Below are 21,614 nucleotides of genomic sequence, written 5' to 3' on the forward strand. Positions count from 1 at the left end.
ACTCACTATGTAGAACAGGCTGGCCTTGAACTCGCAGAGATCTGCCTGCCTCTGCCTCCCAAGTGCTGGGACCACAGGGCATGCGCCACCACACCAGGCTCAGAAAAATTTTTTTTTTAATTTTTTAAAAAAGATTGAAGTTGGGCGTGGTCAGGCGAGGTGGTGCACAACTTTAGTCCCAGCATTCAGGAGGCAGAGACAGACAGATGGAATTGAACCAGGCCTACATAGGGAGTTACAGGCCAGCTGGGGGCTACAGGGAGACCCTGTCTCAAAAAACTCAAAAATTAAAAATTAAAAAATAGAGCTGGAGAGATGGTTCAGGGGTTAAGAACACTTGCTGTTCTTGCAGAAGACTGGGGTTTGGTTCCCAGTATGCACACAGTGGCTAACAACCATCTGTAATTCCAGTTTCAGGGGGATCTGACACCCTCTTCTGGCCTCCATGGGCATTATACAACATGGGAGCACTTACGTACACACAGGCAAGACACTCATACACATAAAACAAAAATAAAGGATTTTAAACTGATTACCAACTCTCTGAAAAATAATTTGACAGTATGGAGAAAGAGTTTAAAAATGTTTAAACTGACTCAGCACCATGACTGCAAAAGGGGCCAATACAAGAAAAGTACACAAAGCCACGTTCTACTTAGAATTTTACTTATTTGCTGATGTGTGTGTGTGTGTGGTGTTTGCACGTGTGTGTACATGAATGTTTGGAATAAAACCCAGAGCTTCCTGCAAGCTCAGCAAACATTCTACCAACTGAGTCCCAGTCCCAGACCCAACACCTTCCCTTTCTTGTTCCTCCCTTTCCCTAGTAGGATCTGGGCTTTGCAGAGACTTTCAGGTTACCAGGGCCTCAGATGACATCAGAATACTCCAATCAAGCAGCATCCTCCAATGCCTACTTCATCCTGTTACCTCATCTTAAGAGGGGATTTCAAACCCAGGAAGGCAGGAGATAGATGCATGCGCAGTGTGCTGGATAGCTTCAGTTGTCAACTTGACACACCTAGGAAGAAGGAACCTCAATTGAGGCATTACCTCCATGGGATTGGCATGCGGCCATGTCTATGAGGCATTTTCTTAACTGCTAATTGATGTGGGAGGGCCCAGTCCACAGTGAGCAGGGCCACCCCTGGCCAAGTGGTCCTAGGTTGTATAAGAAAGCAGGCTAACCAGTAAGCAGCATTCTTCTGCTTCAGTTCCTGCCCCCAGATTCCTGCCCTGACTTCCCTCAGTGATAGATTATAACCTGGGAGTTGTAAGCTGAAATAAATCCTTTCCTCCCTGTTGGTTTTAGTCACAGTGTTTATCACAGCAACAGAAATCAAATTAGAACACCCAGGCACTTTCACCAGGAGACAATTTTTGGCTCAATAATTCAGCATGGCTAGTATCTACTGTGATTGTAACCTACTGCCAAGTGCCCTGGGGACTTCTGGAGTGAAAGCCCTGCAGGGTCACGCTGAGAATCAGGAAAACAGTCCCATAGGCATTTGAGCACATGGCAACAGCATTCTAACAAGTCCCCTATCTAAGAGGCAGGCACCCATGTGACAGCCCACATAGCAAAGGAATGTTGACACATCGCAAGCAATACAGACACAACCAGCTACATGAGGACTAATATTTATTTTTATGTGGGTAATCCAAAAATACTTTTTTTTCTGGAAGGTGCTCAGACACTGAGGTTTAAAATCAGATGCTCCTAGTTTCCAGGGGACGGTTCAAGCAAAACAATGCAACTGCATTTTAAGGCTCTATGAAGCTTCCCTGTCTGGCTCTATTACTGACAACACTCCTCTTAGAATTCCAATTCTGCCCGAGGAAGCACTGGAAGGTGGCCTGCTGTTCATACTTCCCCCAAGAAGGGCCAAAAGTCTTTTCTCTTGAGTTGGCGAGGTGGTTCAGTGGGTAAAGGCACTTATAGCCAAGTCTCACAACCTGAGTTCTGTGCCTGGCACCCACATGATAGAAAGAGAGAAATGACTTCCAAAAGTTGTCCTCTGACCTCTGTGGCTATGCACCCATGTCTCCATACCCATACACACAGTAAATAAATAAGTGTAATTTTAAAAATGTTTTTAAGAAGTCCTTTATCCTTAGGGCTAGATTAAATAGATCTTCAGCTCCATAGGGTCTGGCAAATCTGTCCTTTGTGCCTGTGTCCCCCTTAAAATCTAGTATTACATTTCATATACAGACCATGTTTAATTAATGTCTACTAAGTGAATGAATTACATAAATGCAAATAAGAGACATAAGTGAAATCAACCCCCCCCCCCCAGCTTCAATCATTCAACAAATGCTTGCGGTGCCAGGCCCTGGCCTGACCACCCGTGCAGAATACAATGACCCGCGTCTGGGCAGACAATAGCTGGGAACAAAGACAGGATCTGGTCCTCCACTTTGTTTCTCAGGCCCTTCCTGAGGATGCCCCGATCCCACATCTGGAATGAACCAAAGAACCTCTATAAAAAGTGCCACGATCATTCCTCAGAAGGATGGCGTGAGCCGAAATAGCCAAGATCCTCAATTTTAAGAACAATCTCCTTGAGGATGGTCATCCATTAATTTGTCTAACTTTTCCTGAAACTATTTTCGGCGTTTCCTACTTCAGGATGAAATGAGTTCCATGTTTTGTTTTGTTTCGTTTTATTTTTTTCTTTTTCTCTTCATTTTGCTTTTTGGGTAAAACATTCCTTATTTTTGTTGTTCTGACGTTTTCTTTAGTAAGTCCAAGCAGGAGTATTTTAGGACATTTCTGTATTACTCTTACCATAACTTAAGAATTCTGGGAGCTTCTCCTCTTTGTTTATCTTTCCAGACTCCACGGCCACAATCGTCTGAAATCTTTCCGGACACCTCTTTCCCGGCTTTAATCTTGCTCCTATCTATTGTCTAATAAATCACAGGCCATTTGGCCTCTAGAAGATCTTAGAAACCAATTCCTCAAACAGGTCCTGGTGGAGCATCCTGTAACCCCAGCACTGGGGAAGTGAGGCAGGAAGATCTCGAGTGGATTACAAAGAAGGAAAAGAAAAAGAAACCAGCCATTCTCCACAGCTCCCTTCCTCTTCCCACTAAAACTGATCTTACAAATGAGGAACCTCAAGTTCTTTAGAAAGTAGAAGGTCAAGAGGCAGGTTGTTGTCACGCAACAATCCCATTTCCCTTTCTAATCATGCCTAACCTGATCAGTCAGAACCAGACCAAAGAATATGGGTCCACTCTGCAGGAGAGGAAACAGTTCTCAGCCATGTTCCAATTTCCTTGATATGCCTGGGCATTTTGCTAGTGTTCTAGCTCAAGGAGCCTATAGGATTTTAAGATATAGAACCTAATCCTAGCTCCCTAGCCTGTCTCTTATTTTTTTTAAAAAAAATTTAGCTGGGGGGGTGGAGAGTAGGAAGGGCTAGAGGCATGGCTCAGGAGTTAAGAACACTGGCTGCTCTTGCAGAGGACCCAGGTTTGGTTCCCAGCACCTACATGGCAGTTAACAATATCCATAACTCTAATTCCAGGGGATATCAGGGGATATGAAGCCCTCTTCTGGCCTCCAGGGCATTGCACGCATGTGGTACACTGACATACATGCAAGCAAACCACTTACACAAATAAAATTAAATTAAAATTTTTTTAAATTTTTGGTCTTTTTTGAGACAAGGTCTCCCTGTAGCCCCAGCTGTCCTGGAACTCACTAGGTAGACCAGGCTGGCCTTGAACTCACAGAGATCCACCTGCCTCTGCCTCCCAAGTGCTGAGATTAAAGGCATGCACCACCATACCTGACAATAAGTAAAATATTTTTTGATTATCGGGGTACAGTGTTATACACTTAAAATACCATTTGGCCATTTGGGAAACTGAGGCAGTAGGATGGAGAATCACAGGTCAGCCTAGGCTACATACTGAGGCTCTGTCTTAAAAAAACCTGGGCATGGTGCATAGTGGTGTATTGGTATAAGCCTATAATCCTAGAACTCAGGGGGTAAAGGCAGGAGGATCCGGAGTTCAAGGTCATTCTCAGTTACATAGTGAGTTAAGAGGCCAGCTTGGGCTACATGAGACCCTGTCTCAAAAAGCAAAAAATAAAAATCCTTTGGTCTTTGATTTCTTACTCCTTTTTCTCCACTTAAACTTCATTGTATATATATTTTTATGCAACTTGCTTCAAGTTATTTCTGGAAAAATCTGTTAAAAACTGCCTCTCTTTGGAATTTAAAAAAAAAAAAGCAAAAAACAAACAAAACCCCACAAAATTCCAATCAAGATTTTCAACACCATCACATTTGCATTTAATGTGTCAGTATTACTGTGAATTTTCATTTCCTCAACTAATGGGGCTTGGAAATGTTCTAGAAGTTTGTCATACAGAGAAGGAAACTCCTCTCTTAAGACATCCCAAACCAGCACATAGAGAGGACAGGGCCAGAAGCAGAAGCTGTGGTGATGCCTGGGCGTCTGGTCCAGGCTGGAGAGCTGAGTGGGCAGCCCTAGGTCTTAGGAGGATGCCATCACTCCTGTTTCTCTGACCAAGAGTTCATGAGTCTTACCTTTCCTCTCCCGGGGCTTTCTGAAGTCTGCCACTGAGGTATTATAAGTTCATGCGGTAGCTGGGCACTGCCTCCCTCGCTTCCTCCTGCCAATACAAGACAGCATAGCCATGAGACTCCCAGGCCTCCATGCCCAGGCACACCGTGTGGAGCATGCACACTGCTCCTGAGCATGCAAACTGCAGAAAGCTCAACTGCTGCTCAGGAGCACAATCACTGACAGCCACCGCCACCGGCAAAGTGCTCTGTCCAGGGTATCAGAAGACCTGCTGGGCGCCACTGTGCTTTGGTGACAAAATAAACAATATGCAAGGTCTCCTTTCCCAAGTTTGCCTTCTGGAGGTGAGAGGCAGGAAATAAGCAGTCATTTTCAGGTGGTGTTGAGTGCCCTGGAGAAAATAAGATGAGGGATGAAGGGACGCCTAGCAGGGTGCCTACTTTAAACAGGATGGCCAGTAGGGGTGGTGTTTAATTGAGACCTAAGCACCAGAAGAAGGCAATCATGCAAAGATCTGGAGGAAGAGCATCCTGACTGGCTAGGGCAAGAGCAGAAGGGGGCTTGGCCTGGCTAAGGAGAAAGTACCATGTGGTTGCAAGCTTAATCCAGTAAATCACAGAGGTTGGTAAAAGATGTGCTCAGCAAGACAGCCATGGGTTTGAAAACACAGAGGCACTAAAAGAGTCTGAATTTTATTATAGATAGACTTGGAAGGCATTAGATGTTTTAAACACAGAGTAACACGATCCGTATTAGGTTTTAAGACAGTCACTCTGCCTGCTGAGTGGAGAATGGGGGAGGGGCAGGGGCTGAGTAGAAGCAGAAATGCAAGGCTGGAGACTCAGGGGCCCCAGTAAAGATGACAGTGGTTCAGACCAGGATGATGTCAGTGGAGAAGAATGAAGTGGTGGGATTCTGAATACATTCTGCAGATAAAAGTCACAGGGTGGGAACACCCACTGGGCCCTAATTTTTCTCTTTAAAGACAAAGACACTCAGATTTCCTGGTCTTACAGGGTAAGAGTCAAAATGAAAAGGACTCCCAACCCACAAACATTAACATTGACTTGGAAACCATCAACATTAACTTGAACTTCTTAATGGCAAACTTGTACTTATATTTCACTTCCTACTCTCTATACCATTCTCTCCTCCAGTTCTCTTCTTGGAGACCACCCTGGAAGGTAGGCAGTGAGCTCCCAAGGGAAGGAGCTACAACCCCAGAAGAGGGATCAGATGTTCAAGGCTGGGAGACTTCAACACTGGTTTGTCAACCATGTTAATAAAATGAGAATTTCCTGACACCTAAGCAATTTAGTCTCCACAAGAACAGAGCAAATCCAAAGACTCTCAGGGGTGCAGGTGAGGCCCCCAATTTTCTACTCTTTCTAATCCAACTACAATCAATCACATAAGTGATAGAAAAGATGGCTGTACCAAGCAAAGTGGCACAGACCTGTAGTCCAGAAAGAGGACTAGGAGCTCCAAGGCCATCCTTGGCTACGTGAGGAGTTTGAGGACAACCTGGGGCTACACAAGATCAAGTCAGAGAGAGGCAGAGAGAGAGAAAGAGCTGGAGTGGTGGTATTACCATTGATAAAATTCCTTTTTAGATGATTAATGTAATATACTTGCTAACAGAATGTATTCTAAAAAATAATTTTATTGACATTAGTTTCGTCTACACTGGTACAAAAATGAATGAATGTGTTCATTTATTTACCAAATACATTCTGAGTTCTTAATTTACAATGATCAGCGCTTAATACTCATGGAAGAACGAGGCAGGTCCTTGCTGTATGGTCCCTGATAAATTTAGGTGTTATGTGGTGTCTAATCGAACATTTAAAGGAATTAAACACTTAGAATCATGAAAACTATTGTAAGCAATTTAAAGTCAAAAACACAGTACAACTTAAGGAACACAGCACAGCTGAAGAACAGTTGACTTAAAACTTGGAAATAAGGCCAAAAAGAAGCAAACTGGATTGTCTTCTCAGCAGCCTATCAGGAACACTTAGGAACTGACTTATCTAGGAAGATGTTATCTTTGGCTTTTTACTTACTATTGATGAAAAGCCTATACTCAGTGAAGTTGAAAATTAACTGTGGAACTCTGACCCGCAAAGATGCATGCAAATGATTTCAGGATAGTAAAAGATAACCAACAATTAGTTATCCACCATCCGACCCACGAGATTTCATCCTCTCTCCCTATCACCCGATTTCTGATAATAACGTTGATTAGCTTGACTGGACTTTTCCTCACCTCCTAAACTGAGAAGAATCTTTGCCACCTTTGTATGAGAGTCAGGGGTTTGACTTTAGGGAAATTATGTCTTTGTGATCTCTTGGAATTCCTTGTCACTGAAAATCGTGGTTTTGGAGAAGCCCTTATATGGGCAGTACTTTTAAAGTGTTATGTTTCCAAATTCATCAATATACAGTCATAGGAACACGGACTGGAAGGGGGCAAGCAAACAGCCGCTCATCCAGGGATCACAGTCATTTTATTTCTTGAACACTTCTGATTTCGTTCCCGGTCTACAGCGACTCTGACCCACTCACTGATCTGGGGGTGTGATCACCTGGCAATAGTTCGCTCTCAGTGCCTTTCCTTACGGTTTCTCTCCAACCGTGAACCAGGGAAGGAGGCCCCTTGCGTGCCTCGGTTTCCCTTTCGGTACAGGAGCTATAAAAGAAGACTCCGTCTGCCTGCTGGAGCGCAGGCGGACCCCTCATGGCTTGGCTCTACCACGCCGGCTCTGGGTGGCCAGAGGCGCAGCCTGCCCAGCCCCCACCGGCCCTGGTGCTAGCTTGGTTTGAAAACGCTGACTGTTGGTCCCGCAAGCCGCCGTCTGGAGTCAGCCCAGCTCTCCAGCTGCGGCGGAGTCAAGGCTATGTTTTCCCGGGTCAGAAAGACAGAAACCAGGCATCGCCCCTCCGGGACCATCCCTTCCGCGAAGTCCTCCGAGAGCCCAGGAGGGATGGGCCTCGGGAGGGAGTGGTGCCTGGGAAACCAGCTGTGAGAAACAGTCATCACCCAGCATCCCAACTGAAAGCGTGGAGTCCAACCCCTTTGCTTCACAAGAAGGAGAAACTGAGGCAGAGTGACTGGGCCTCGGGTGGGGTGGAAAGAACCCTAGTTTCTCGTGCAGACCTCAAGGTGTGGTGTTGTTAAATGCAGCTGTTTTCTCGGTTGTGGGCTTCAGCTTACCATCTGCATAATGGGTGTGTGCGGGCCTTTCGTCTCCTTTCAGCAGGGTTCCCTCCCGCGCACGGGTGCGAAGCTTACAGACAGGGATACCTACTGTCTCCAGGAAGCATTTGAGTTTCTACCCCACTGGTATGTATTTGGGTCCCCACAATATCCCAGGGAGCGGCTTCCCTAGGCAGTGCGCACAGGACGCTAGGGATGCTGCTCCACGCTAGCTAGAGCATCGGGCGCAAAAGGAGGGGGAGGCGGAACGGAGATGGAGACCGTGAGAAAACAGAGGGGAAAGAAAAGCCCAAAGCAGGAAAACAGGATAAGGAGGCTGAGAGATGAAAGAACACGGGGAAGGAGATCGCGACGGAAAGGCAGCTGGTGAGGGGATAGCCGCTTTCGGCTCGTTCCTGCTACTCAAGATTTCCACTGCCTCTCGCGGCTCACGACCCGGGAACAAAGCCTGGGCTCCTGGGTTTGGGGGTGGCGGGGCGCACGCCCCGGGAGGGGTCGAGGAAGCAAATAGCGGTCCCGGAGCTTCGGGCCTGCAGAGCCACCCCGAAGCCCCTAGCCACGCGCCCCACTGCCCTTCCACTTACTTCTGGTCCATGCCGGCTCCCGCGCCGCCAGCGGCCGGAGAAGATGCAGAGCGAGAGCCAGCAGGTAGAGCCGGGCGGCGCCCGCGCGCCCGGGCATGGTGTCGGCGAGGGCTCCGGCGATCACACGCCCTCTCCCATGCCTGCCCCCGGCCTAGCGGCGGCGGCTCCACACACAGCCGCCAGCCTCTTAAACCTCCCAGCCGGAGGCCCAGACGCTCCGCCCCTAGCCCCGCGGGGCTCTGCCGGGGTGGAGGAGGGGAGGCGCCGCCCGGAGGGCTTGGAGGGAGGGCTGCGGGTGGAGCCCGCGAAGCCCTGGGGAGCCCGATTGACTCAGGTGATGGGCACCCAACCCTGGGGTAGGGATGGTCCGAGTCCCAGGGGGGATGCTGTGTGGATGAGGCCTGGGGAGAAAGCGAGGCTCAGCTTGTAGGAGTGAAACCAGACCCCACTCTGCGCAGCGGCAGATTTATTGTATCCTGCCTTGTTTGCTAAGGGCTTTGGTAACTGAGAAAACTCGTTCCAGCGCTGCCCCCGAGAGGCGGCCACTCTTGGAGGCAGGCCCTGAAAGAGTTAACTGCTAAGCAAAGAACTGAGTGCTAAACCGAGTTGTTTTCTTATCAGGACTCATATCTGAGCCATTAGTTCATTTCTTCTGACTGGGGGGTGGGGGTGGGGGGTGGCTGCAGTCAGGAATCCCAGAAGACAGGATTTCTGTGCTCCAGAAAAGCTGAAATGAAACATCAGGCCAAGGAAACAACCTAGACCAAACACACACACACACACATCCACACACACACACACACACACACACACACACACACACACACGGAGTGGGGGGAACAGGATTTGGGATGGTAAAGGTTTTCGGTGGAACTAAAGATGAATCCTGAAAATAGAGCTGTCGCTAAGAAAATTACAATAGCTAAGACAATGTCAGACGCATTCATTTACTTGGCCAAGGAAAAGGACTTCCTTTTATTGACCTTTTCTATGTGCCAGAATTTTGACACATTTTTTAATTAGTCCAGTATGGGCTGGGACTGTATCACAGTTGGTTGAGTGTTTGCCTCTCATGCACAAAGCCTTGGGTTCCAGCCCCAGCTTCTGGGAATGTGGTGCACAGTTGTAATCCCAGCACTTGGGAGGTGGGGTACAAGGATCAGAAGTTCAAGGTTATCCTTCAGTATGTGTAGAATGTGAGGCCAACCTGGGCTACATGAGACATTGTCTCAAAAAAAAGAAACAAAAAACAAACAATTAGGCTGATAATTCTGTGGAGTAGATATTAGCATTATCTCTTGTTTTGTTTTGTTTTGTTTTGTTTTGTTGAGACAAGGTCTCCCTGTAGCCACAGCTGGCCTGGAACTCATTATGTACACTGAGCAGGCCTCGATCTCACAGAGATCCACCTGCCTCTGCCTCCAGAGTACTGGGATTAAAGATATGTGCCACCACAGGCTTTAGTATCATCTCTGTTTTAAAGATTGGAAAAGTCAAACCAGAGAGGCTAAGTCACTTGCCCAAGATCATACAGCCAAGGTAAGAGCCTCAATTCAGATCCAAGTCTGCACCCTTCCAGAACCTAAAGCTCAACATGCCTCATTTGATGGTCGATGGACAGAAAAAGTGATAACCAGAAGTAATCTGTCGAGTTTCCTTAGCAAGTTTTGCCTAGGTGAGGTGCCAGAAGTCCATCCTGGAGCCTTTTCCTGTGCCTCTGGTCAAACCCAGATTGCATAAATGAATAAGGTGTCCATCTCAGAACTCTGGAAAATGATGCTGAGGGGGGTCTGTAAGAATCTCCCTGTGAGCACCCATGGGGGGGTGGGAATAAAGATTTGGTTCTTGCCATTGATGTGGACAGGGACTGTAGGTGTTGTGATGGGACAGCAGACAGTGGCTTAACAAGTCACCTATATCACACCAAGGCATTAGTGGTATAGTACAGAAATGAATAATTTGACAGGTCTGGAAGCTAGATGTGCAAGAGCCAGGTGTCAGTCAGGGTCAGTTTCCAGTGAGGATTCTCTTGGCTTATAAACAACTGACTGCCTTCTTACTGTGTCTTCTCCTGGCCCCTTCCTTGTGTGTACAGGGACGCCCTGGTGTCTTCTTCTACAGATGCCAATGTTATGTTGAGTAAGACCCCATCCTTTTGAACTCCCTTAACCTTATTACCTCTTTTGTAGGCACTGTTTCCATATATAGTCACATTAGGGCTAGGGTTTCAACATAGGAATTTGGGGGGACTCAATTTAGTCTATCGTACACTATCCTCTGACTCCCCCAAAGATCATTATCTCTTCATGCAAAATATAGTCACCCTGTCACAACAGTCCCCAAAGGCAACTCCAGCATGAATTCCAAGTTCCAAGTCTCATCTAAGCATCATCAAGATGGGCGCTGAAGGTGGGGGAGATGTGGCTTACCCTGAGGTCAAATTCCTCTCTGTTTATGAGCCTGTGAAACCTGACCAAGGTATGTGCTTCCAAATTCTGCTATTCTAAAAGGGGGTAATCAAAAAGAAGGCACCAAGAAGTCCAACACAGCCAGGCAAAGTCCAGCATTCCTCAAAGTGCTAGAATGCTCCCTCTTGACTGGATATCAGCACTCCAGGTCTACTGGCACCACAGGATAATGTCATCCTTGAGGATCTGGCCAGAGGCCTCACCTCCACAGCACTTTACCACAGCCAAGCCACTTAGGTACTGGGCAGAAGGAGAAAAGGACCCCACCTTCTAAAACACTCTTGTTTCTGTGATGGGAGTAGCAGTTCTGATGTCACTGAAATGCCTTCAGGGTCATGCGTCCTCTTTTTTCCCAGAGAAGTAGGTAGGAAGCCTAATAGCCAGATTGCTCTGTTCATAGAGTCCTAGACCTCCAACAGCCTTCCTTTATCTCTTCCTGATTCTGTTCCCTTAGGCAGTGCCTTTGCTAAGAGAATCCTGTCTGTATTCCTGGCTTGTACTGAACTGGCTGATTAGCTGCATGGGTAATCTCCACAGGGACAGACCAGCCACACTCTCAAGTTCTCTCTGTAGCTCTCTCTCCATCCCTCTCTGTCTCCCTCCCTCCCTCCCTCCTTCTCTCTCTAGCAGAGTCTTACTATGTATCCCTGGCTGGCCTGAAACTTCCTATGTAAAACAGGCTGGCCTCAAACTCAGAGAGATTCAGAGATTCCCCCTGCCTCTGCGTTCCAAGTGCTGGGGTTAAATGTGTGCACACCATGCCTGCACTTTCTCATTTTGTACAATGAATAGGCTGAGAATGAACCAAGTCTTCAACTCCAGAGTTTTTTCACAGTTCCTTTCATTTGTCTCATTCTTGACTACCGAGCCATCTTTCCAGCCCCTCATTCTTGAATTTTATACAAGCACCAAGGAGAAATCAGGCTGTACCTTTAGTGCTTTGCTTAAGAATAACTATTGTAGCTAAGTACATTGAATATATGAAGCCCCAACCCCAAGGCTCATGTGTTGAAGGCTTGGTCCCTAGCTCCTGGACCATTAAAAGGTGAGTGGATCGTGAGTCTGCTAACTTCATCAGTAGGTTAATCCACTCACGAGCTCATACTGCATGGGCTGTGAGGAGGTCATCCAAGTTAGAAGCAGGCCACTGGGACCCTGCTTTTGAAGGGTGTTTTTCCTACCTCCCACTTCTTTTTGCTTTCTGACTATCATGAGACGATCATGCTAGTTCTGCCTGTTGGAACTAAAATCTGGGGACCAAGGTCTCCACTGATACCCCACAAAAAAATACTTGGATAAAGCAAAAGTAACTCAGCAAAACACCTTTTGCTTTTGCAAAAGGGTAGATATCTGCATTCTGGTAACAAGCACATCTTGAAGGAAATTTGATAGGTTTCTATCCTAATGAGGGTACTGTGTCTTTCCCCTATCAGCTGGGGTCTAATCTCACTTTCAAGGTTGGCTAGTTTTAAAAGAAATGAAGGAAAGGGAAGGGACCAGCTGCTCTGAGCCATCAAATTCAGTAACCTTCTTCGAGTACAAAAGTTTACAAGGTAAGGGAGATTACAGAAGAGGATTAGGTTACATTCCTGCGATCATTCCTTTGATAAAAAGGATTTTAGATCCTTGGGATTGTTTTCCTCACCCCCACGCTGTTATCATGAGGTTTCTGTCTTGCCATGGGCCTCAGTGCAGTGGAGCCAAGTGATCCCAAAATGAGACCTCTGAGACAGTGAGCCAAGATAAGTCTTTCCCCCTTAGGTTGTTTATCGCTAATATTTTGTCATAGCAACAAAAGGCTGACACAGTATCTAGATTTGACATTTGCAGTTTCTACTTTATGAAACACTAGCACACAATTTATAACATGTTTCTGATTGCCAGCATTGGTTTCTGAGACTACCTAGAATCACCTTGATTGGTTGATTGATTGGTTGATTGATTGAAATAGAGTCTCCGGCTTTAGCCAGGCTGGCCTTGAACTCCTGGCTCTCCTTTTGCCTCAGCTTCATGAGCCACCACACTCAGCTTGAATCACCTTTAATGTTTACATTTTTGTCCGCATATATGGTAATATCTAAAGTGTTTGAGACTAAGCTCTCTTTCCAACTTTCCTCTTTCTGAACCTTTGCCAGAATCACCTTAGCATCTGCATTTTTACCACCAGTTCCTTCTAGGCACTTTAGGTTCTTTCTGAACATGTTCCTCAAAGCTCGTCTAGCCCCTTCTGTTACTCGGCTCCAAAATCACTTCTACTTTGTTATAGGAACATTCAACTTCTCAGTATCAAAATGTATATTACTTTGCTAGGAGTGCTTTAACAAAGTAGCAGCTCAGGTGGTTTCAGCCACACACTTATTTTCTCACACTTTGAAAGCCAAAAGTTATTGTGGTGGCACTTTAGTCCCAGCACTCGGGAGGCAGAGGCAGGTGGATCTCAGTGAGTTCAAGGCCAGTCTGGTCTACATAGAGAGTTCCAGGACAGCTGGGACTACAGGGAGATCCTGTCTCAAAAAGACCAAAAAAAAAAAAAAGAAAAAAAAGCCAAAAATCCCAAATCAGGGTAAACCAGGGTATCATCAGAACTGTTTCTAGTGAGACATCTCTGGCCTGCTAATGGCCCCTTCCCTTTGTGTGGTCACATGGCCTTGTTTCTCTCCCTTCAGAGAAAGAGAGATGGAGTGGAGCTCTGATGTGTCTCTTTAACAAGATGAATTCTGTCATACGTGGAAAAATTCTATTTGCTGACACTGAGTTGATCCAGATTCAATGAGTCTGTACCCTTAGAAACTGAAAGTAGAAGGAACTGGCAAGATGGCTCAGCAGGTTTACGCACTTGCCTTCAAACCTGACAGCCTGGGTTCAATCCCCAGGACCCGCATGGTACAAGGAGAGAACCGACTCCTGCAGTTGCCCTCTCCCTGCTCTCACATATGCATACACACATACACACACACAGACATACACATACACATGCACATACAGAATTAAATAAGTAAGTAACTTTTTAGAATTAGAAATTCGGCTAGAGTGATGGCTCTGTACTTAAGAGCACTCACTGCTCTTGCAGAGGACCTGGGTTCAGTTCCTAGCACCCACATGGTGGCTCAAAACAATCTGTAACTCCAGTTCCAGGGGATTTGGCACCCTCTTGTGGCCTCTGAGGGTTCCAGGCATGCACATGATACACACATACATACAGCTGGACATACGTACATGCAGGTAAAGCACTCATACACATAAAGTAAAATAAATCTTTTTAAAAGTTAGGATTTGAGAGAAGGCCATGAGAAATTTGCCAAAGAAGCAGGTTCTTGTAGTGACCTGGCACCAAGTTCCCCAAATCACACCTGTTTAGAAGACTGAAACCCAGTACAATCTGATCACTTTTTATCTCCCTTTGCAACACCTGAGGTAGTTTTGGCCACAGGACATTGTGCACAGCATAAATTGCAGAATTTGAGTCACAAGACAGATATCAAAGTTTCCTTTGAGAAACTTCCCCTCCCGCTTCTGAGGTACTAGTATATGTGACTAAGTAAAAACCATAGGTTGCATTTGCGAAGCACAATGCTTTTATTTACTGTTTTCATCAGGCTTATGAATATGATAGTCACTATTTAGAAAAATAAAAGTAAATAGTTTGTTGAGAAATACAAAGAATACATGAAAAAAGGGAAGAAACACATAGTGCCCTAAGAAAGGAACACTCAATTGTTTTGAGATAGGGTCTCCTGTAGTCCAGGCTGGACTCAAACTCGCTCCATAGCAGAGAAGATGACCTTGAACTTCTGTTGCTTCTCCCTCTCCCTCAAGAGCACTGGGATTAAAGGTATATTTGTGCCAGGACTCCTGGTTTTATGCAGTATTTTGAGATCCAAGTCAGGACTTCAAGCACACCAGGCAAGCAAGCTACCAACTGAACTCCGCCCCCAGTCTTTCCTTTAACTTTTTATTATAAAAGCTGTTTTTTTTTTGTTTTTTTTTTTAAGCAGGGTCTCCCTGTAGCCCCCAGCTGTCCTGGAACTCACTATGTAGACCAGGCTGGCCTTGAACGCACAGAAATCTGCCTGCCTCTGCCTCCCAAGTGCTAGGACTACAGGCGTACGCCACCACGCCCGGCTATAACAGCTTTTCAAACAAACAGAAAAACTAGAGAAAAAAATAGTATAATACAGGGTAGGGAAATGACTCATCGGGTAAGAGCACTTGCTCTGTAAACCTGAGGACCTGAGTTCAAATCCCTAGGGCCACATAAAAAGCTGGGCATGGGAGCTGGAGAGATAGCTCAGTGGTTAAGAATATTTGCTGCTCTTCCAGAGGACCAAGGTTGGAGGACTCTTAGTCCAGGTGGTTACAACTGCCTGTAACTCCAGTTACCAGGGAATCTGACGCTCTCTTCTGGCCTCCACGGGCAGTGCATATACATGGCATACACACACAGACACATACTCGCAAATAAAATGAATCTTAAAGACAACAATAGCAAGCCTGATGTGCATAGCGAGTTCCAGGACAGCTGGGGCACAGGGAGACCCTGTCTCAAAAAGACCAAAAAAAAAAAAAAAAAAAAAAAAAAAAAAAAAACCCAAAAAAAACCCAACACCAGGACAGCTGGGGCACAGGGAGACCCTGTCTCAAAAAGACCAAAAAAAAAAAAAAAAACAAAACAAAACAAAACAAAACAAAAAACCAACAACAACAACAAAAAAAAACAACAACAATAACAAAAACAAGCTGGTCATGGCAGCATACGCCTGCAACCCCAGCACTGGGGACTGAGGATGGAGACAGGTGGGTCCCTGGAACTCACTGGTCAGCCAGCCTGGCCTAAATGGTAAACTTCCAGTTCAGAGAGATGTCCTGTCTTAAGGGAATAAGACAGACCATAGCAGAGGAAGACACCTGATCTCCTCCTCTGGTCCCAAAATGGGCACACACAGGTATGCACACCCACACCCACACATGCTTGTACCACACACATAGACACCACACAAAATAGATATATTTTTTTAAAAGATCAGTAGCACCATAAACACCCCTTCATTCACCACATAGATTCAACGTGTTCATTTAAAACAAACAAACAAACAAAACAAACAAACAAACAAAAAAAACATGGCTCACAGCAGAGAAGTCCTACAGTAGTTAATGTACAAGCTAGAGCTGCAAGTTCTTTTACAACCACGCCCACCCACACCACATAGGAACAAGAATGTAAGCAACTTCTGACCCCCTGGAAGCCCTTCCACTTAGTTCCGAAGAATGTAAGCACTACTTATAAGGAATATTACTTTCTAACGTAGTCTTTAAAATATTCACAACATCTAACTCAGCAATTACATTTCTGGGAAATGATCCTAAAAAAATACTCTGTAGTGCATACACAGATTTATGAACTAGCATGCTCATTGTGGGTTATTTATGTTAGTGAAAATATTGGAAACAACCTTAAGCTCCAACTGCGAAGGGACAGCTCATAAATTATGTAAGATCTGTACAGCCACTTCAAGTGAGGAGAGTCTATGATGTGAAGGGAAAGAAATGGCAGGATCCAAAGTTACATCTAAGTAGGGTCTCAGCTGTGCAAATAAGAGACTTTTAAAAATATTTTATTTTATGTGTATTGAGTGTATTGCCTGCATGTATGTAAGAGCACCCATGTCGTGCAATGCCTGCAGAAGTCAGAAGAGGGTGTTGGATCATCTGTGGGTGCTGGGAACCAAACCCAGGTCTCTGCAAGAGCAGCCAGTGCTCTTAACCACTGAGTCATCTCTCCGGCCCCAAATAAGAGATGTTTTTAAAAGAATGGAAGGAAACAGGCCAAGATGTTAGCGGTGGTTACTTCTGTGTGGTGAGACTATAGATGCTTTTTGGTTTTGTTTTTTTTTCAGGATTTCTCTCTCTGTGTCTCTCTGCATCTCTCTAGGTCTCTGTGTCTCTCAATAATATAACTTTAGTAATGGGGAAGTGGGGGAATTATAAATACATAAAGGAAAAGGTCTTATCTATTATTTACCAGTTTGTTTTTGTTTAGCTATAGGGTCTCATGTAGCCCAGGCTAACTTCAGACTCATTGTCGCTGAGAATTTCCTTAAACTCTGGATCCTTCTGTTTTGTCTTCACATCCCAACTGCTGGGATTACAGGTTTGTACACCATGCCCAGCTTCTCTCAGACTTAAGCAGAATTTTTGCATGCTTAACCTCTCTCTATATAGTTGACTTTCTCACTGATGTTAGGTAACATGAGTAACAGGTGTATCAACTAGTTCCAGTGACTCACTCACTGTTTCTCCTTATTGATACTTACACTATTATGGTTCATAGGCTACATGGTTGGAAGCCATTCTGCCATGGGCTAAATCCCTTCTCTATAAATGGCTCCGTGACCTTGGCAAAGCAGCCAATTTTCCTGTGACTCTGCTGCTTCATCTATAAAGGAGGAGGATGACCTTGCCTAGGTCACGTGGTTTCTGTGGCACTTGAATTATGTAGATCAGCACCCCACCCAGAGTAAACACTCACTAAATGCTGCCTAAGCCTACCCTTCCTCTCCTGCCAAGTGCTGAGGCTAAGGTACTATTCACAGAGCTTGGCTCTTGCTTTTAGTGATGCAGTATGAAGAGTCTAATTATGGATAGTCATGCAGGACATAGGGATTCTTCTGTCATATGAAAGGGATCTCTTCAAAGTGCAGTGTCACCTGGCTATGAGGTACCCATTGTGATGTCACAGCACCGCACATGACTCACTTGTGTGTGGTGATGATGGAGAAAGCAACCTACACGCACAGTGTAAAAGCATAGAATGCATAATTATTATGGTACATAATATTCATGGCGGTAAACGACTATGGTACTGGTTCACGTATTTACTACATGGTATCTTTTTACCATTATTTTTATTTTGTTTTGTTTTCTGAGACAGGGTCTCACTATGTACACCTGGCTGGCCTGGAATTTGTGGGATAGAACAAGATGGCCTCCAATTTGTGGTAATCCTCCTGTCTCAACCTCCTGAATCCTGGGATACAGGTGCATGTCACCATGCCTAGCTTTTTATTATTATTTTGGTATGCTCTTTCTATTTATAAAAACATTTTTCTGTAGAACATGACATCACATTCCTCTAGCCACAACATCATATGACTCATGTAACTATGTCCCTTTATACTATGTAAAAGCCATGTCAGGTGACAGACCTACACTGTCTAGGTTTAGTAAGTAGGTTAATGATCTCACAATGATAAAGTCACCTGGTGACACCTTCTTTAGAGCGTACCTATCATTAAATGACACACTGTACTCATTCTTTTGTTTTGAAAATTTTTTTTAGATGGAGAGATGGCTCAGAGGTAAGAACACATTCTGTTCTTGTGGAGGACCAGAGTTTTGTTCCCACGTGACAGTTAACAGCCATCTATAGCTCCAATTCCAGGGGATTGACACACCCTCTTCTGCCCTCTGCAGGCACGCACATGGTACACTTCCATACATGCAGTCAAAACATGTGCTTTTTTTTTTTCCCTTGGTCTTACTTTTTTTGAGACAAGGTCTCCCTGAGACCCAGCTGGCCTGGAACTTGGTATGTAGATCAGGTTGGCCTCGATCTCACAGAGATCTGCCTACCTCTGCCTCCTGAGTGCTGGCATTAAAAGTGTGTGCCACCATGCCCAGCAAAACACTTATACACATATAATTTTAAAATAATTTTTTAATTAAAAAGTTTTATATATATAGCCTAGACTGGCCTCAAACTTGGACGGATCCTCCTGCCTCAGCTTCCCTAGTATGAGGACGGCAGGCACGAGCCACCACACCTGGTTTCCATTCTTTACTATCAAAGACTGTGTTATCTTGTCCCTGTCTTTTTCTTACTCCTGTTTTTGAGGCTGTGGAGCCCACTGTGAGCAGGAACTGGACATTTTTCTTCTCTGGTTCCTGCAGCATTTGTTCTTTTCTTTTCTCTTTCTGTCTTTTTGAGACAGAGTCTCCCTGTAGCCACAGCTGATCTGGAACTCGCTAGCCTGCTTCTGCCTCCGGAGTGCTGGGATTAAAGGCATGCATTTGGAAGGCATGCGTTTAATTAAATTATAAATTAAATAATTAATAATAATCTTCTTCTGGTTCAGCATGAGCTTCCCTGGAACTTGTGGAAGAATCGTTTTCCTTGGTTTCAGTTATGGAATTAACATCGGCTCTGGGATAACTGCTTTATCGACCATCGTCCTAGCAACTAGCTACATCGTTAAAGTCTTACTTATTCAACTATAGTTTATGCATAGTAAATCTCCATTTCCTAGTCTAAAATCCTGTATGTTTTGACAAACTTGTATGATTGAATAACCACGATCACACTCAAGATCGTCCCCCGCCCCAACCTCCCTCCTGTTGAGTTGCACCAACCACTACCCTCACCCCCTAGCATTTCCTTGTGGGTGTTGCCGTTCGGTGAGTGTCATGTAAGTGGAGCCATACCTTGTGTGAACAGCTGAGTCTGTCTCATTTCACTTTGCAGAGTGCTGCATTCAAGATGCATCCGTGACATTGCCCATACCAATAGCTCCTTCCCCCCAACTGCTCACTGGTATTTCATTGAATAGATGTACCAGAGTTTGTCCATGCACCAATTGAATGCCATTTGGATGTTTCCTGGTGTTGATGATTAGAAATAAAGCCACTGTAAATACTCAAGTGTTAAAAGAACACGTTTTTACTTCTCTGGATAAATAACTAGAAAGAAAATTGCTAGGTATTACAGTTAAATATATGTTAATTGTATAATAAATTCCAAAAAAATTCCAAAATGGCTATACAATTTTTTATTTCCATAAGCAATGTTAAAAGAGTTCCAGTCACTCTGTCTCATGCCTGGATTTAGTACTGAGAATTTATTTATTTATGGAACTCACTATGTAGACCAGGCTGGCTTTGAAATCACAAAGATCCGCCTGCCTCTGCCTCCAGACTGCTGGGATTAAAGGTATGCACCACCATGCCCGACTTTTAAAAAATATTTTTTTATTATTTTTTTAAAATATTTTTATTTATTATTGTATGTGTATGAGTGTATTGCCTGTATGTATATGAGTGCACCAGTGTCGTGCAACGCCACAGAGGTCAGAAGAGGGCTTCAGATTCCCCTGGAACGGGAGTTAAGGACGGTTTCGAGCTGCCATGTGGGTGCTAGGAGTCATTGCTCTTAACCGCTGAGCCATCTCTCCAGTCCCTATTTATTATTTTTATTTTATGTGAATGAGTGTATTGCCTGCAGGTATATGTGCACCCATGTCATGTAATACCTGGGGAGGTCAGAAGACGGCATCGGATCCCGTGGAACTGGAGTTTCAGAGTTGTTAGCTGCCACGTGGGTGCTGGGAATCGAACCCAGGTCTTCTGCAAGAGCAACCAGTGTTCGTAACTGCTGAGTCATCTCTCCAGCCCCCTGAGAATTCTTTTGATTTTATCCATTGTAAGATATGTATCCCTTCCCAGAAACTCTTGCTCTTCAAACACTACATGAGGTAACCTCGTCTAGATTAAAGAATGAAGTTTTTGGAAAGAATCAAAACCTAATAGGATCTTCTAGTGAAGTTTTTCAGTTGTGTTAAAGGCCTTTGTGGTGATTTGAATGAGAAATGTCCCCCATAGGCTCATGTTTTTGAATACTTGGCCCCCAGTTAGTAGCACTGTTCGGGAAGGTTTAGGAGATACAGCCTTCTTGGAGGAACTATGTCACTCGGGGAGGCCATTTCACTTCTGATTGGCTCTCTGCTTCCTGTCTGCAGTGGAAGGTGTGAGCTCAAAGTTTTGGCTGCTGCCCCCAGGCCTGCCTGTTGTCATGCCTCCCCCACCATTATGGACTCCCCCTCTGGAACCATAAGTCCAAATGAACTCTTCTTTCTATAAATTGCCTTGATCATGGTATTTTATCACAGCAACAGAAAAATAACTAATAGTGTCAAAGGTCTTTATTCTGTTTTTGTTTTCAATAGTCCACAGGAGAAGTAAGTTTCCTGAACCCCGTTGAGACCCCATAAAGCTCTTACTCATTCCACAAGTATTTATTGTATGTTTGGAATTTTCTAGAATCTACAGAGATGTTTAATAATTCCCTTGTAACAGTTATGGTAAGGGGAGGTGAATCAAATACAGAAGAGGGAAGGAACTGTAGATGACCAATAACAAAGGGTGTTCATGTTTCTTTCTGTTTTGTTTCTTTGAGACAAGGTCTCTATATAAAGACCAGGCTGACCTGGAACTTGTACCAGCCCTTCTGACTCAGCCTCCTAATAGCAAAAATGCTTAACTGATAAAACTTGATTTTGGGAGCAGTTTTAGGTTCACAGCAAACTTGAGAAGAAAGTCACAATCCCTGTATAACTGCTGTCGCTACATTCATTCTCTCTCTCTCTCCCTCTTCTCTCTCTCTCTCTCTCTCTCTCTCTCTCTCTCTCTCCCTCTCTCTCTCTCTCTCTCTCGCTCCTTTTCCTTCCCTCCCCCTTCCTTCCTTCCTCCTTCCCTCTCTACTATGATAAGGTGGTATAGTCACAGTGAGCCTGTATTAATACATTGTGACCCAATTCATAGTTAGCATTAGGGTTGAATCTTAGTGAAACTTTAGTACATTTACTGTGTGTTGACAAATGTATGGCACGTGTCACAATACAGTGAAAGGCAGATCAGCTCAACTACCCCAAACTCTGCCTCTCCATACCCTCGCCCTTGGTGAGACCAGGCTTTTCACAGTCTCCATGGATTTGCCTCTTCTATCAT

At 44.9% G+C, this 21,614-nt stretch overlaps 1 protein-coding gene and 1 long non-coding RNA gene across 3 annotated transcripts in view; one reads left to right on the forward strand and one right to left on the reverse strand.

Moving 5' to 3' along the window:
• Positions 1–8,585, reverse strand: part of Adam19 (ADAM metallopeptidase domain 19) — an 87,323-nt gene extending 78,738 nt beyond the window's left edge. The window contains exons 1-2 of the mRNA XM_008847388.3: positions 8,371–8,585; positions 4,569–4,654 (exon numbers count right to left, since the gene is read on the reverse strand). Coding sequence (XP_008845610.1) covers positions 4,569–4,654; positions 8,371–8,467 — 183 coding nt within the window. The 5' untranslated portion in view covers positions 8,468–8,585. The remainder of the gene's footprint in view (positions 1–4,568; positions 4,655–8,370) is intronic.
• LOC115072760 lies at positions 7,327–19,556 on the forward strand. 2 transcript variants are annotated; one of them, XR_003851775.1, is made up of 5 exons: positions 7,327–7,732; positions 7,827–7,912; positions 16,876–16,986; positions 17,767–17,873; positions 18,971–19,556. It is a non-coding gene; the product is annotated as an uncharacterized LOC115072760 (long non-coding RNA). The 2 variants fall into 2 exon arrangements; XR_003851774.1 differs by having other exon boundaries at positions 7,328–7,732; positions 7,830–7,912.
• The last annotated feature ends 2,058 nt before the right edge of the window (positions 19,557–21,614 follow it).

The sequence above is a fragment of the Nannospalax galili genome, unplaced genomic scaffold, assembly GCF_000622305.1.
Source record: "Nannospalax galili isolate Female #2095 unplaced genomic scaffold, S.galili_v1.0 scaffold983, whole genome shotgun sequence".
NCBI lineage: Eukaryota > Metazoa > Chordata > Mammalia > Rodentia > Spalacidae > Nannospalax > Nannospalax galili.